The following is a 13,950-nucleotide window of genomic DNA, read 5'->3' as shown; positions in this document are numbered from 1 at the left end:
CCGCTGAACCGCGACGCTACAGCCACAATACGCGCCATTTTCAAACGTCTTCGATCTCATCTCCACAAAATTCCATTTTTATTTCTTAATATCGGATTTCGTGGTATTAAAAGAAAGTAAAATTTGATATTGAAGTAAGTTAAAAAGTAACTAATTGCTGAGTTTTTTAATTTGGCCCTTAATATCTTTGATTTAATATCTTTGAGAAAATACCTCTGTTTTTAGCACCCTCTAGAGATCAAGCTTGATATGTTCAGACCGTTTCCGCGGCAACAAGAAAGCAAACTAGTTACGTAAATGTGCAACATGATTTCTATAACTTATTTTCTCACTTCACACAGAACCACTCATTAATTCGCAAGTAACGAAAATTTCAAGAAATTTACAAGTGATACAAAATCAAGTAAAGAGTTTGTTAGTTAAATTTGGCAATTGAATAAAACTTAAAAAAGAAATCATGCTCTCATCTAAAGCGAATGCAGCGCTGATGCGTGTGAAAGAGATGGAAGAGAAATATAAGATGAAACGCAGAGAGCAAATATGGAACCGTAAAGAGGTATTTATAGAAATAAAAGCAAGAGTCAATAAGAATTTATATTGTAAAATTATGTAAATCCTGAAGAAAACTGAATAACTTTATTACCAATATGTAATATTAGCATAACCTTTTGCATTTCTTGTTTAGGATACAGATAGTTTGATAAGCAGCGTTTCGATTAATTTTTCGGAGAATCTCTCGACAAAGTTAAAGGAGTCGCCGAAGGATGTTTCAAAGCTGAAACTTGATATAAAGATGCCAGATATTCGATTTGAAGGACACATAGAAGAAAAAAAACTTTCATCAAAGGATAAAAAATCAACGAAGGACAGAGTGAGCTCGAAATCTGAAGATGCTGATGAAGTTGATGTCGAAATACTGTTAGAAGATAAATCGTCGCATTCCGCAGAAAAGCAAGAAAGTTCCATCTCAGATATAACAACCATTCAAGAAGACAGCTTGATTGAAAGCGTGCTTGATGATTCAATGACTTCGTCAAAATCACCATCGTATTCGAAGGCATCACAACAAAACTTTTCTACAACCAGCAATAAACTTTCTGGACGCAAAGAAAGAATAAAAGCAGATGGAAAGTTAAAGAAAGGAAAGGAATCTGATAAATCATCTGAAATTTCAAGGAATAAATTATCATCCAATAATTCATCAATTGCAAAGTCATCAAAGTCGTCTGAAAAATCGAAAGAGAAGATTTCCAAAGTGCGTTCTAGCGTGAGACATGTGATTGACGAAGAAAAGAATGTTAAGACATTAAAATTGATAAATAGTGATCAAAATTCAAAGAATTTGAATTATTTGGGATCTTTACACAATGATAGTGTTATCAAGGAGTCGATCGATACGATAGAGAATGATAGTGAAATTATTTCAGAACTTTCCCATGCTGAGGAAAATGTTATAATTAATACTAAAGATTCTGTGAATCTTTCAATCAATTCAAAATATTCAGTAAGTGAAAATGCTTATGTAATGGTTTCAAATAGTTCCAAACATCCTGTAGCGGAAAATGACTATACAAATGACACCTTCGAAGATGTTTCAAGCTTGACTATGCGATCAAAATCAGAATTGCAACGCAAGAAAATTATTGATGCTGAGAATATGTTGATAAAATTGCATGGGGACGCAACTGATACAACTGCTAAAAAAGAAATGAGTTTAGAAATTGTGAAAAGCTCTTCCAGAACTAAAACAGAATTTGAAGATCAGAATGCAACAATGAGGAAAGTAAAGAAAGAAGATGAGAGTTCTCACTCTTTAGAAAATGATAAAATAGTAAGTATTAATATTATATTTTTTATCAGTGTTAAGATTGATGAGATAATTAAGAATACCTGTAAAATTTTGAATTATTTGTTTTTTTGTGATATTTTTTAATATTTTTAATCAAAATGTTCTATTTCTTAAGCTATTAATTTATAAATTAATATTAAATTTCTTTAATATAATTTTTTCCAATTTTTCTACAAATTTTTGTAAATCTTTATTGTGAGAATGTATATATATGTGTAAATGTACTGGGTTTTTTTATTTCTTTGTTTATTATTTCTGATTATATTTTTAGTCTGATCACAATAGTCACGAGTATAACACCAAGAAGAAGAAAAGGAAAATTAAAAATACAAGTGCAAAGTCAATCAAAGCTTCTCACAATAACATCGGAAGTCGTAAGGAAGACAAGGCTTTGAGACTTGACGAGAAACAAATGCGCAGACTTCAAAAGCGAATTGTCGAACTGCGACTGCGGCAAGAGCGGGAAGACCTCCAAAAATATCTACACGAATTGAAAGACTTGAGATTACAATCGAGTGCTACTCCGAGCTATTTCAGTCCTTTGGAATTTCCAAAGGTCGCAGAATTTACACAGCCAGGTAATTTATAAATTTAAACAAAATTTTATCAACTAATTTTTCTAAATTTATTTTGCTAAATATTTACATATTAAAGTTAAGTATTGTGTTTTTTGTCGATAATGGTTTCAAATATCCATTTTTTCATCTTTAATCAGTAATTTTCTGTATCTTCTCTTTTACATATATTTTTCCTTCTCGTTTCTTTTCCTGATTTATGTCATTTTATTGAATAAGTTTGAAATTGTAAGCTAATGCAAATGCATTGACAATTGTGGTATTGAATAGCAGAAATCCGCACAGCATTGAATAGAAGGAATCCGCATAGTATTGAAACAATGAAAATATAGCCTGATAGCCAAGTCAATGGTATAGAGCTATATGACAAACGCATTAAATTCATTTCCCATTTAAATAGAATGCTCAAATGTATTCAAATATATTCTCCCATACTCTCTGTACGTAAATATTCCTGGTTTATTCATGCATGTTTTGGAATATTTGTTTTCTAGATGCAATCGAGATAGAATCGAAGCCGGATGATCAGTGTGTTATGCTTCGGGAGAGAGTTTCGGCAATCAGACGGTGGTTGAAGGATCAATATATGTTGTATCGTGACTACTGTACTATGGCGCAAGCGATCAATGCCCACTACGTTCCCACGACGTTGGACGATGCCAAAAAGGTTGGTGCCTTTTAAATGGCTCGATGTTATTTATCATTGTCAAGTTGGAATTTGTAAGTAATTTTATTAATGCAATATCTTAATATTTTTAATATCTTATAAGAAGTAAAATGGCAAATTTAATGTTTTCCAGTCAAGTAAAAGTAAACTTATTATATTTCATTACTATATTAAAAAATAACATATTAAATTATTAAATACTAAAAATTGCTTACACTCTTTTATGAGCTAAAGATAAAATTTTGCCGTTATACTGTCTTATATAGATGATGATATAATTAAAAAAATACATTATCGAGTTTTATTAAAAATTCTCATCTAATAGACCTTGAATATTTATTACATCGCCGTACGTCTACGTCATCAATATCGATATTAACGTGTAAAGTAGTCTATATATTAACGTAATAAAAGTATTACATAGTTTCTAACGTAACAAGATCTAAAATTACAATGTAATGACGTATATGAAAAAGCTACGTCATGATGTTCGTTCAGGACTTTTTGCACGTCGGCTTTGCGTAATATGATCAAAGAAAAAAGGGTCGGAGAAATTTCTTTGCATTCTAGGAAGCATCTAAATTGTATGTGTATGTAAACCAGCAGGTAGGTAGGCGAGAGAGCATGTCATGATGAGGACAATAGGAGAACGCAATAAGGAACCGAATAAGGAAACGAATGGTTAACAGCGCACCGCAAACTTGTGAGGTTCCGCTTGGACAAGCTCAAGAAAGTCTCTTAAACGAGATAAATCATTCTGCTTGCAGACGATACGTGAGCTGCGAAAAACAACTATTAAAACCAGATGACGTCGACGTGCCCACCTGAGACACGTGACGTATGTACGTAATCCTTCGTTGAAGTTATCTATGATCCAGCATCACATTTAAGTACTTCAAAATCGTGAGTATTTAAATTTGATTTTTATTTTGACATTTTTAATATTACAAATCGATTCTTCATTAAGAAATGTAGAATTAAATTCTTATGATATTGAATTTACTTAATGTTTCAAGATGTAAACTGATTTATGATTTTGCATCACACTTGAGTGACTTGAAATGGTGAACATTGTTAAATTTAAAACCCACAGAAAGATCAAATCTAAAATATTAAGCATATGTGTGATCGTTTCATATAACGTGGCGAATTATATAATGTTAATTACATAATTGTTAAGTTTTTCCGATACTAGCGATAATTTTTCTAGCTTTCCATTATATTATCGGGAAAAAATGCACATATTTAAAGAACTAATGCTATAGTTTTAACATGAGTTTACTTGAGAATGGAAATTTTTTAATTAGTCCTTTTGCGTGATAGGATTCATATCAGTAGATAGTGATTTTCTTAATGAAATCGAAATTGAGATTTCTCTTTTATGCAATTACTAAACTTGGTGTGCAATATATTTGCTTCTTCCGGTGTACATACGAGTGTTGTGAAACTTTGTGAAAATCATTCGTACCATCACTCATTCCTCTGCGCGAATTGCAGAATAGAATAAAATATACGTCACGAAAAATAGAAAAGATATAGAAAAACGCAAGTAACAATTTTAGGACAAAATTTGAGTCAAAATTTTTATTAAAAAAATAATACTACTTAGAAATTTTGCTTAATATTAAACTTTATTATTAAAATTTGCGTCAATAACAACATATTTTCTTTACATTGTAGAAAATATTTATTATTTTTATATTTATAATTTTTATTATTCTGTAATTGTTTTCTCAATAATATTTAACATTGCCTGAATTTCATAAACTAAAAACAAACAAGAACGCTGATTTGTATATAAACAGATAGGAAACTCCTTATCCTTATACATTTTTGGGGTAATTTCATTTGGTTGCGCATGTCACTAGAGTGGGGATTGCGCGGCGATTCTATGAGGGAGCTTTCATTGACGCGACGTACGCGCAGTCGCGAAGTAGCCGCGCGTTGGATGAGACATGTTCATCCCAGTGCCTGAACGAGTTTGACTTTCGGAGTCGTACACTACCCTTGTGTCTCACGTGCGGCCAGGTGTGGTCTTCCGCGTCCGTAGGGTGCGACCGCAATTTCTCAATAGCGTCGACGGCGTTGGCAACGGCGGGGAGCAGCAGTGGTAAACGCACGCCAAGAAGGAGCGATTTTTCCGGTGAGTCGATTGATTTACGATAATTCGATGAATGAATGAAATCGCGCGCGTAAGGTGACTCAGATCGAAGGAATATACAGAGTGCTCGGCGATAGACGGAACGATAATAGCTTATTAACAAATTTTGGGTGGAACACTTCTTTTTTTGGACACCATATTTTGTTGCGATTGAAATTACGACATTAAATATGATTGATTGAGATAAGATTCCATCAAATCTAAAACCCACCTGAAGTTAGATAAAGAACACAGTTATACGCGATTTTCAAGATTAAATACGATTGGTTAAGATTCTGTGTTTGAACAAAATTCACTAGAAATTGGTTGAAGAATTATTAGATAAAGGATAACTTATCTATTTACATTTTTTAACCTGTGATTCGCGGAAAAATCTTTGAATTGTTCGAAGTGTTGAAAGGCTATTCACATTGACGGTTTTGTTAAAGAAGAATTATACTCTGCTCCGGGAATAATGCCGTATGCAACAATTATAGCTATTACCGAACACTTTGTACATATAATTGCAGGTAAGATAATGAAGCGAGAGTTTTTCATTTATGATTCGATCTCCGCCTTTTCTAACCTCATTCGTCCGCCATAAATATGTATACTTGACTACATCAAGTGGTCGCGCGGGAGTCTAGCTGATCCCATAACTTTCTTTGCATAAGTCTTATAAGGTTTTTTTTTTTACAAGTTACAACGTTGATTGTAGTATAGTGAAATGAAAAGCGACATGAACATTGATCTCGTGGAAACCCGTGCGACTACTTGAATGTTAAAGAGCGAACTCCAATTAGCGCGCGCGCGACGTTTGCCGGCCTATGTAATTTTCTATCGACCAGAGTCAGTGAATGTAATTACGCTTTGAGAGAGGAAAGAGGGGCAGTTCGTTAATCGACGAGAGTTGCAAATGGCGTGGGCGTGGGTGCAGGATGAATATATTACGAGATGTGCGAAAATATCACAAGTGAACGAAATGATTCCGATTTGTGCTGGGATTATTCTCACTGCCTATATGATATAATTTTATATATTTTTGAATATAAAATATGAATAGGCATAAATGTCTGAAATTTTTTAACATTTTATAATTAAATTTTATTTATATGTTCGCGAATACGAGTGGCTATGAATTAAATGAGCTATATTTATTAAATCTATTCTTATGATTTTGACGATTTGAAAAAAATTGACATCAAAAAATTTTAATTAGACGACTGTACCATTTTTATTGTGAAATTTTTTACTCGATCACGAAACTAAGATTGGTATTAAACAATTATATAAATGATAATGGAATTAAACGAATAAATATATAAATATTAAAAGATCGTCAGGATTATTTTTGCATATATGCAGTTTTGAAACTATAGTTATAAAAACTCTATGGTAATTCTATAGTTATGATCGTTTTAGTCTCTGATTTTAAAATTTGTATAGTTTTTACGTGGGCGTGAATTTTAAGTGAAAGCGTGGGGCCAACTTGGCAAAATCGTGCTTTCATTTAGAGCTACTATCCGCGGATCTCTCAATATACCTTAATACACGGGGGTCTATCCTTGAGCAAGTGAATCGAGGTCGATAGTGTTCGCAGAATACGTATTATCGATGCACACGATTTGTCAGCCGTTCCGAGGTCATCTTGACGTCGATCATAGAGGTTTAAGATCACGGTGTATAGAACTGCGTTTTCTAATATCCGTTTCTACAGAGGCGACCCTAATGCGAAGCCTTTCTCCGTAAATCTAGCTTTGAAACTCCTTGCAGCATGAATTAAACGACATATTGTGAACGCGAATCTAATTTCAAGATCAAATCGCGATGCTTAATGCTCGGTTTTATATACATTTTATGTATGTACGAATAATTGCGAAATTCTAATATCATTATATTTGCATAATTGAGAAATAGTCATAAACTTTGATATTTGAACAAACCAAGCGCTGAGTCACTTCGAGTCAAGAAATCTTATGTACAAATTATGATTTTTTTTATTTTTAATATGCGACACGTGCATTTAAAATTTGCAGTCAGTTTTCTTTTTTTATAAATAGGTATATTTTCTTTATCCTTTGAAGTTAAACAGATGCAACGGGAAGTTCCTGTGTGTTGCTGTTAAGTTCATTCGTGCGTGACCTTTGACCTAAAAGAGCACATGCTCGGGCGATCCCCGACGAATTCCGTCGCTCCTATTGTTGCCTGTTGCGCGTTCATTTGTTCGAAGAGAGCCAAAAATGGCTGTTCGCATAGTTCGGCCTTTCATCGAAAAATCAATGTTAATCAGGCTTAACTCAGTTTGTGTGTAACGCAATTAAGTGGCAATAATTTAGCGTGAATTGGTGGGTAACGAGCCAACGGTAATTTAACATTTAAGAGCAGTTAAAGACCAATATTTTAAGTTTAATCAAGCGATAGACGCTTGAAAGCAATGATTATACCGTATCCGATGTGTTTGCGCGGAAAATTGCCTCGGTCGCGAGATTATCCTTGTTTTTTTTAAATTCCGTAGCACGCGTGGCGCTTATAAAAATGCACTGCGACGAAAATAGATGAAGCGACGCGCCGGTCATTTGTATCGATTGTCGCAGCCAACCGGATTCATCGACCCCGTAATAATGACTAACCTTTCGAGCAAAAGGTCTCGCGGGGTTGAGTCAAAGGTAAAATTCAACTGCGTATTATTATTAACTGCGTCCTCGCGATATCGTTCATTATCGAGACACAGTCTCCTTTACCCTATCGTGATGATCGATCGTTCGATAACTCTCGACCTTCAATTACTCACCCTGAAGAGACTGTGCAAGGTTGTCGCGTAGGAAAGCGACATTTTTATTGCGTCGCATCCTCTCGACCCTTCGTCGCAACGCTCGATCAATGCATGCGACGTATTTATAAACGCGTTTCTCAATGAAATTGAGAAAATACTTCGTCCGGTGGTTATTATGTGGGTATACATGTGTACCCACGTTTTTTTAGAAAAATGGCATTGCGTAACGCGGTCTCTAAATAAAAGTTATTCATCTTGTAAAATCTTATAAAAGATTTGAACATTAATCGCGTGGTGAATTTTATTAATATTGCACATGCGCGTCATCAAATTATAGATTGATAGATATTTATATTAATTTGAAATATTCGCTACAATAAATTCATGTGTATGCTGTTTTCAATAATATTTTCTCAAAAACGAGGAAATAAAAAAGATTTAACGAATATTCTTTATATAAACGCTTTGTCTTACATTTTATCATTTAAACACTGACATCTCACCGTGAGTTCGCATAATTCTCCCAGAATCTTATCTATGTGTCTTATCTTTTTCTCTTTTCTTCGCAATCGATACATCGTGCGCCGTTAGAAATAATCCTGTTCACGGAGCGAGAAGCCTTGTCGTTTCATCCTCGCGCTTCCTTCGCGTCGCAAAGCAAAACCTTGAGTATAAACCGGCGTCTCGAGGATCCATTGTCTTCCTACGCTCCTACGTCCTTCCGTCTTCTTTTTGCTCTCCTTTTTTCCACGCATACTGCACAGAATCGGGACCGCGAAAACAAAGAGCCTCGTATTCTCGACTGCGAAAGAGGAAAAAGGCATTGCCTTTTGATGAAAAGAGAATAGAGTTTGGCTAGGACTTTCTGTGGAATCTGGAACAGAGTTTACATGATTAATTTTGAGATAATTACTGAGTTAATTAATTGATAAAGTAGAGAATCTTTTGCATATCTTTTTTTTCTAATTTAATAAAGTAGAACATGCAAAAATTTTAGTCTACAAATAATTATATATCTTTTTATTTTTATTTTAAGTTTATTCAAATGTTTATTCATATTCTCATGTAATCAATTATAATAATTAAGTGCTTTATGCTGTTTAGCTTGACATATCACGAAAGAACATACACACTCAAATAAGAAAACAGTTAACTATATATTTTATATCCGATTATATTTTTATTTGTGTCAATTTTTATTTAATATATAATTTATTTTATTATATATCTTAATTTTGTAATCAATCTTATAACAATCTCTATAAAGCGTAAAGCTAACGTAATTGCCACTGTACGGCCTTGATATAAATAAACTTTTCCCGGATATTATTGCAACTGTAAAGCAATACCGTTTGCTACGCGATATGGCTTCTCTTTTGGTGAGCGAAATCAACCGGAAATTGGCGCGATTCGAACAGTGAGTCATCGCCGTATTTCGTATGGGGCGGCGTGTTTATGAGGGTGCATTTAATGTGAGGAAATTAATCAGCCGCCGGAGGTCATAACTAGACTGACGCGATATAAACTATCTCTCGTCATTCGAAACTTGATCAATACTTCGATTTTGATGAGTCAATTATTTGTACGATTTCATGTTCCATCAGAAACATTTTATTTGCAGAATTATTACAGGATATTCGCAACAATTATTAGAGTTATTATTTACAGAAGTAACAATTGCTCGCTAAGTATTTCTGGCTCTTGATTTTATGTTTACTTTCTAAATTTTAATTTACGCGTTATTCGAATACAAATATACAGTAGAACCGATTAAAATCGCAGGCATCAAACACGCTATTGTTGCTAATGCAATTCGAATGAAATTGTAACTTAGATTCGGCTGAAATACGAGTGAACGGAAACATTTGCTGGAAACGGGCAGAGCAAAATCGTTTTGTTTTTCCGGCGGACTCGATACGACCCTTTCTACTTCGGCGGAGAGTTCACCTAAAAATACACGCCAAGAGAAACGGAATCTCCTTTCATCCTCCTTTTCCTCGCTTTGCCAATGAAACGGTCATTGACTGCTCGAATCATTGAAAATTTTCCGTATTTTATTCATTCTAATAATTATTCTATTTAGCTCCTTTCCTTAATTATAAAAATTATAAATTATTCTAGAATATTAAGATATCTTAAATTCTAAAATAAGAATGAATACACAATGTATGCATAATACGCGTCAAAATCTGAGATATATTAAAACAGAAAGACACACGAGTGTAAATATAAATTATAAAGTGTAAATATTAAAATTCTCCTGCTCTGGGAATCGGCGCTTGAATTTGCGAAGGCGACATTTATCGAGATCTCGGCGCGTAGTCGCTGGAGCGAAACGCGGAGGAAAGGAGCGTCGAGAAAGAGCGAGAGCGAGAAAGAGCGAACAGTTGACAGAGGATGAAGAAAAGGAGGAAGGAGTCGAGTAAGCGACAACCATACCGAGTGACTAAACAGGGATCACGATGGTCGATGACGCCGAGACCGTGGCTGCGATTCGTGGGAGCGTCTTTAACCGCCTGCTCCTTGCACGCCGCGTGCTGCAACGTGCACGCAGAGTGCATCGGAAGTCGCGCGCTTTCTCCCGATTATAGATTCCCCGATGAATTTCGAATTGATCTTACCTCGCTAAAATTTTTATGGAAGCTGATTTATGATGCCATTTAATTGACTGAAATTGTTAATGCGAAATTAATGAATTAGATATATAGATGATTAATTTGAATATTGACGATTACAGTTTCAAGACTGAAGGTAGATAGAAACGATTTATCTTCGAGGATGCAAAGATTATTAGTTTAAAAATCTGAAAATTTTGCACCGTTGAATTTTTTTCTGAATATACTTGCAATATAATCGTAATATACTTTAATCATTGTTTGCTCTGTACGCTTTAACTCTCTCATAAAATATTCATGTAAATTACGGGCTTATTTCAGTACGCGACCACAATCACGTACCAGAAGGGCGTAAATTATATGAAGTGCAATAACATCTGCAATTTCTGCTTTCTGTACGTGAGATGAAAGGAAATAAAGGTGCCGGGCGCGAGAGGCAGAACGAAATTTCCGGAAGAAATGCGAATTTCTTCATCCGATAATTTCATTCTGATGCAAATTATATGCCAGCTTTTCTCTAATTACGCACTATTGCGCCGTTTCGTGATTTTTATTCGCACAACTCTTCCCTTATCTTGATTGAGCTTTGCACATTTTATCACTTTACATTTCAAGTCCGTCGTGATGCTCAACGCGCGTATCACTTCAAGTAAGCTGGCAATTAAACCTAATTGAAAAAAATTGCAATTGCACATATTTAATATATTCGCGGAATTTTATTTCGGAAAATACCGATAAATATATCTATCTATAATTTTTATTAGAAATGATTTCGTCGGATTAATGATTTTAACGAGAAAGGAAAATCCACTTTCCCTTATATTAATATTATCTCGTTACATCGCGCATATTTTGTTCTTAAATAAGTAAATTTATTCGTTTATTTATCTAGGTTCTTCTATCTTAATAGTTTTCTTGTCGAATACCGTTTTCTTTTATTTTCTAATTGATGAATTTGCACACTGCTCTCACTAGGAAGCCTTTTCAAAATCCATCTTCCGATTTTGTTGAAATTTACAGGACGTTTAAAACTTGATTAAAAAATGATATACTGAAAAAATTAACTTCTGAATGTTATTAGTTAAAAAGTTATAAAAGAATTTTGTGAAAAAGTTTTATTGTAATTTGTGATACAAAATTTTAATTTTAAGCAAAATTTAATAATTTTACAAATAGAATCAATAGATAATGAGCAAATTAAGCAATATACATGTCACAAAAACAAAATTTTAAATTATTATCAGGACGAAATGCGCTAAACAGAAGCTACTTTTGCATGAACAAGGAACAACTTTTTAACTATTAACATTCGGAAGCTAATTTTTTTAGCATATCATTATTTAACCGAGTTCTAAATGTCCTGTCAATTTCATCGAAATCAAGAAATAAATTCTCGAAAGGCTTCCTATATTCAGTCTTCGGCAATTCGTACACATAACATATCCAATTTCAAAACCTACGTTGAGGTTTCGGTTGCATTTACCGTCAGTTTTATGCGGGATTCGATCGTGTAGGCAGTAGTTAGGGTAAAGAGGGGGATGGTGTGCTGGCCCGCGGACCAAGGTGATCCGGTGCGAAAGCGAGAGGCGCACGCAAACCGAGCGAGGAAAGATTTGCGAGGGAAAGAGAGAAAGAGAGAAAGAGAGACGAAGGAACCGGTGCCAATGCAAGGAGCCGAGGATCACGGACGGAGATGATTGAGGCTCCGCGTCACGAACGAAGTAGATCATTGTCTACCGATACAAATGTCACGGCAGTCAGCCGGATGAGGAAAATTACGCAAATAGCAATAATTTGTGGCAATTGACAGTTAAAAATTCACGATGTAATTTGATAGGAAAATTATGCCGTTTAAAATTTACAAGAAAAAAATTTGAGAAAAAAACGACATAATTAACGAACGACGTTAATTCCGTTAATAAATATCTTTTAATTTATTTCTATATAAGGTGTCCTAAGTTTAGCGAATCTTCTTTCAATTATGTGTGAACCACGAGTAGTTTGATCAATTTAAATTTGATTTTGTCTCAATTCGATCAAAAGAAAAACATTATAATCAGAAAAACATAATTTTAAAAATATTGCGAATATTATTGTATTTAATGTACAATTTACGTATTTATTCATGTATTTATATCGACGTGTACTCACCGATGTATCGCTGGCCCCAGATTTCGATTCGTATGCGTTTTACGGCGTCTTTTCGTCGACGGCGCCGATTTCACCCCTGTCGAGCCTTCTTCTCCCCCCCCCACCTTGCACAAATAAAAAACCAATTTATGAGCTTTTGAACTGATATAGTTTCGATTTTTAAGCTCACCGATATCGACTCAGCCCCCCCCCCCCCCACAAAAAACATTAAATTCATGCTCAGCGTGACGAGCTTAAAAATCTTAATTTGCGGAATATGAAAGCTCATAAATAGCTTATAATTTTGCGCTATTGGTTTTTTTATTTGTGCAAGGTGGAGGGGGGGGGCAGCTCGACAGTGGTGCCGATTTCTCGAAAAGCTTACAGGTGCGAGTCCGTGACGGACGGTCGGTCGTCAAAATGGGTGTACGTATACCTGTGGGAATGTATTCACGGATCCTCTCTTCAGTTGTTCAGTCAGTGGAACAGGGAGAAACTACCGGACACGTCGCGCATCTTGGGTAACCCGGCGTTATGTTGTAATACTCCGCGCCGTGTGTTCGAATGCGGTTGAATTGTGTGCGAGGTATATATCGGAAACAATATAACTAGTGTTATAAGCTTTCTTGATGAATTTCTGCGTAGGCGCGCAAAAATAGGTATTGCGAAGGCTAATGATGAAAAACAGCTCGTCCACGATCGCACGGAATCAAAGTCAGAAATCATAAATTATTAATTTCGAAAATGCTAGTTATTTTAAATATTACGAATTCTCTAAAAAAAAATATGAAAATATAAACTGACATAGTATACAAATTTTGGTATAATTTCGAGAATAGATTTAAATCATTTGTGCAGTAAAGAAATTGACGATTTCGCATTTTAGGAGAGAAAAATTCCAAATTTTTAAAAACTTTGGGAAAAAACTGTTATATGTCAAAAACAAAAAATTATAAATTTTTTCAGTTTTATTTTGAATAAATGTCACGTTACATAAAATCAGAAAGGGAATAGCTGCTATTTCAAGATATTATCATAAAGGACGTAAATTTATAGATTATCTACGCAAATATAATAAATTTGTCTACACGATCAATCTCTGATAAAAATGGAAGAAAAAAAGTTAATGACAAGATGTTAAGAAGGAATATTAATTAAAAACGTTTTGTGTTATTTATCTTGATTTTTTCAACTTTAAAGT

The 13,950-nt window shown here is 34.3% G+C and overlaps 2 protein-coding genes across 7 annotated transcripts in view; both read left to right on the top strand.

The window, feature by feature from the left end:
- The first annotated feature begins 15 nt into the window (after positions 1-15).
- Positions 16-4,990, top strand: LOC105679758 (uncharacterized). 6 transcript variants are annotated; one of them, XM_067361173.1, is made up of 6 exons: positions 16-134; positions 226-556; positions 686-1,831; positions 2,121-2,427; positions 2,919-3,091; positions 3,859-3,951. In XM_067361173.1, the coding sequence occupies exons 2-6, from the start codon at positions 458-460 to the stop codon at positions 3,898-3,900; spliced, it is 1,767 nt and encodes a 588-aa protein (XP_067217274.1). In that variant the 5' UTR covers positions 16-134; positions 226-457; the 3' UTR covers positions 3,901-3,951. The 6 variants fall into 6 exon arrangements, 5 of the variants coding, with proteins under 5 accessions (XP_067217274.1, XP_067217275.1, XP_012235421.2 ...); XR_010891712.1 differs by adding an exon at positions 4,960-4,990 and having other exon boundaries at positions 54-556; positions 3,695-3,933; XM_067361174.1 differs by adding an exon at positions 4,960-4,990 and having other exon boundaries at positions 54-556; positions 3,859-3,933.
- Positions 4,991-5,016: 26 nt separating this feature from the next.
- LOC105679765 (uncharacterized) overlaps positions 5,017-13,950 on the top strand; it is a 29,053-nt gene continuing 20,119 nt past the window's right edge. The window contains exon 1 of the mRNA XM_067361258.1: positions 5,017-5,234. The gene's annotated coding sequence lies outside the window, so the exon portion shown is untranslated. The remainder of the gene's footprint in view (positions 5,235-13,950) is intronic.

The sequence above is a fragment of the Linepithema humile genome, chromosome 1 (assembly GCF_040581485.1).
Source record: "Linepithema humile isolate Giens D197 chromosome 1, Lhum_UNIL_v1.0, whole genome shotgun sequence".
NCBI classification, from domain to species: Eukaryota; Metazoa; Arthropoda; class Insecta; order Hymenoptera; family Formicidae; genus Linepithema; species Linepithema humile.
The sequence above is the reverse complement of the archived record's forward strand: the minus strand, read 5'-3'. Positions and strand labels throughout refer to the sequence as shown.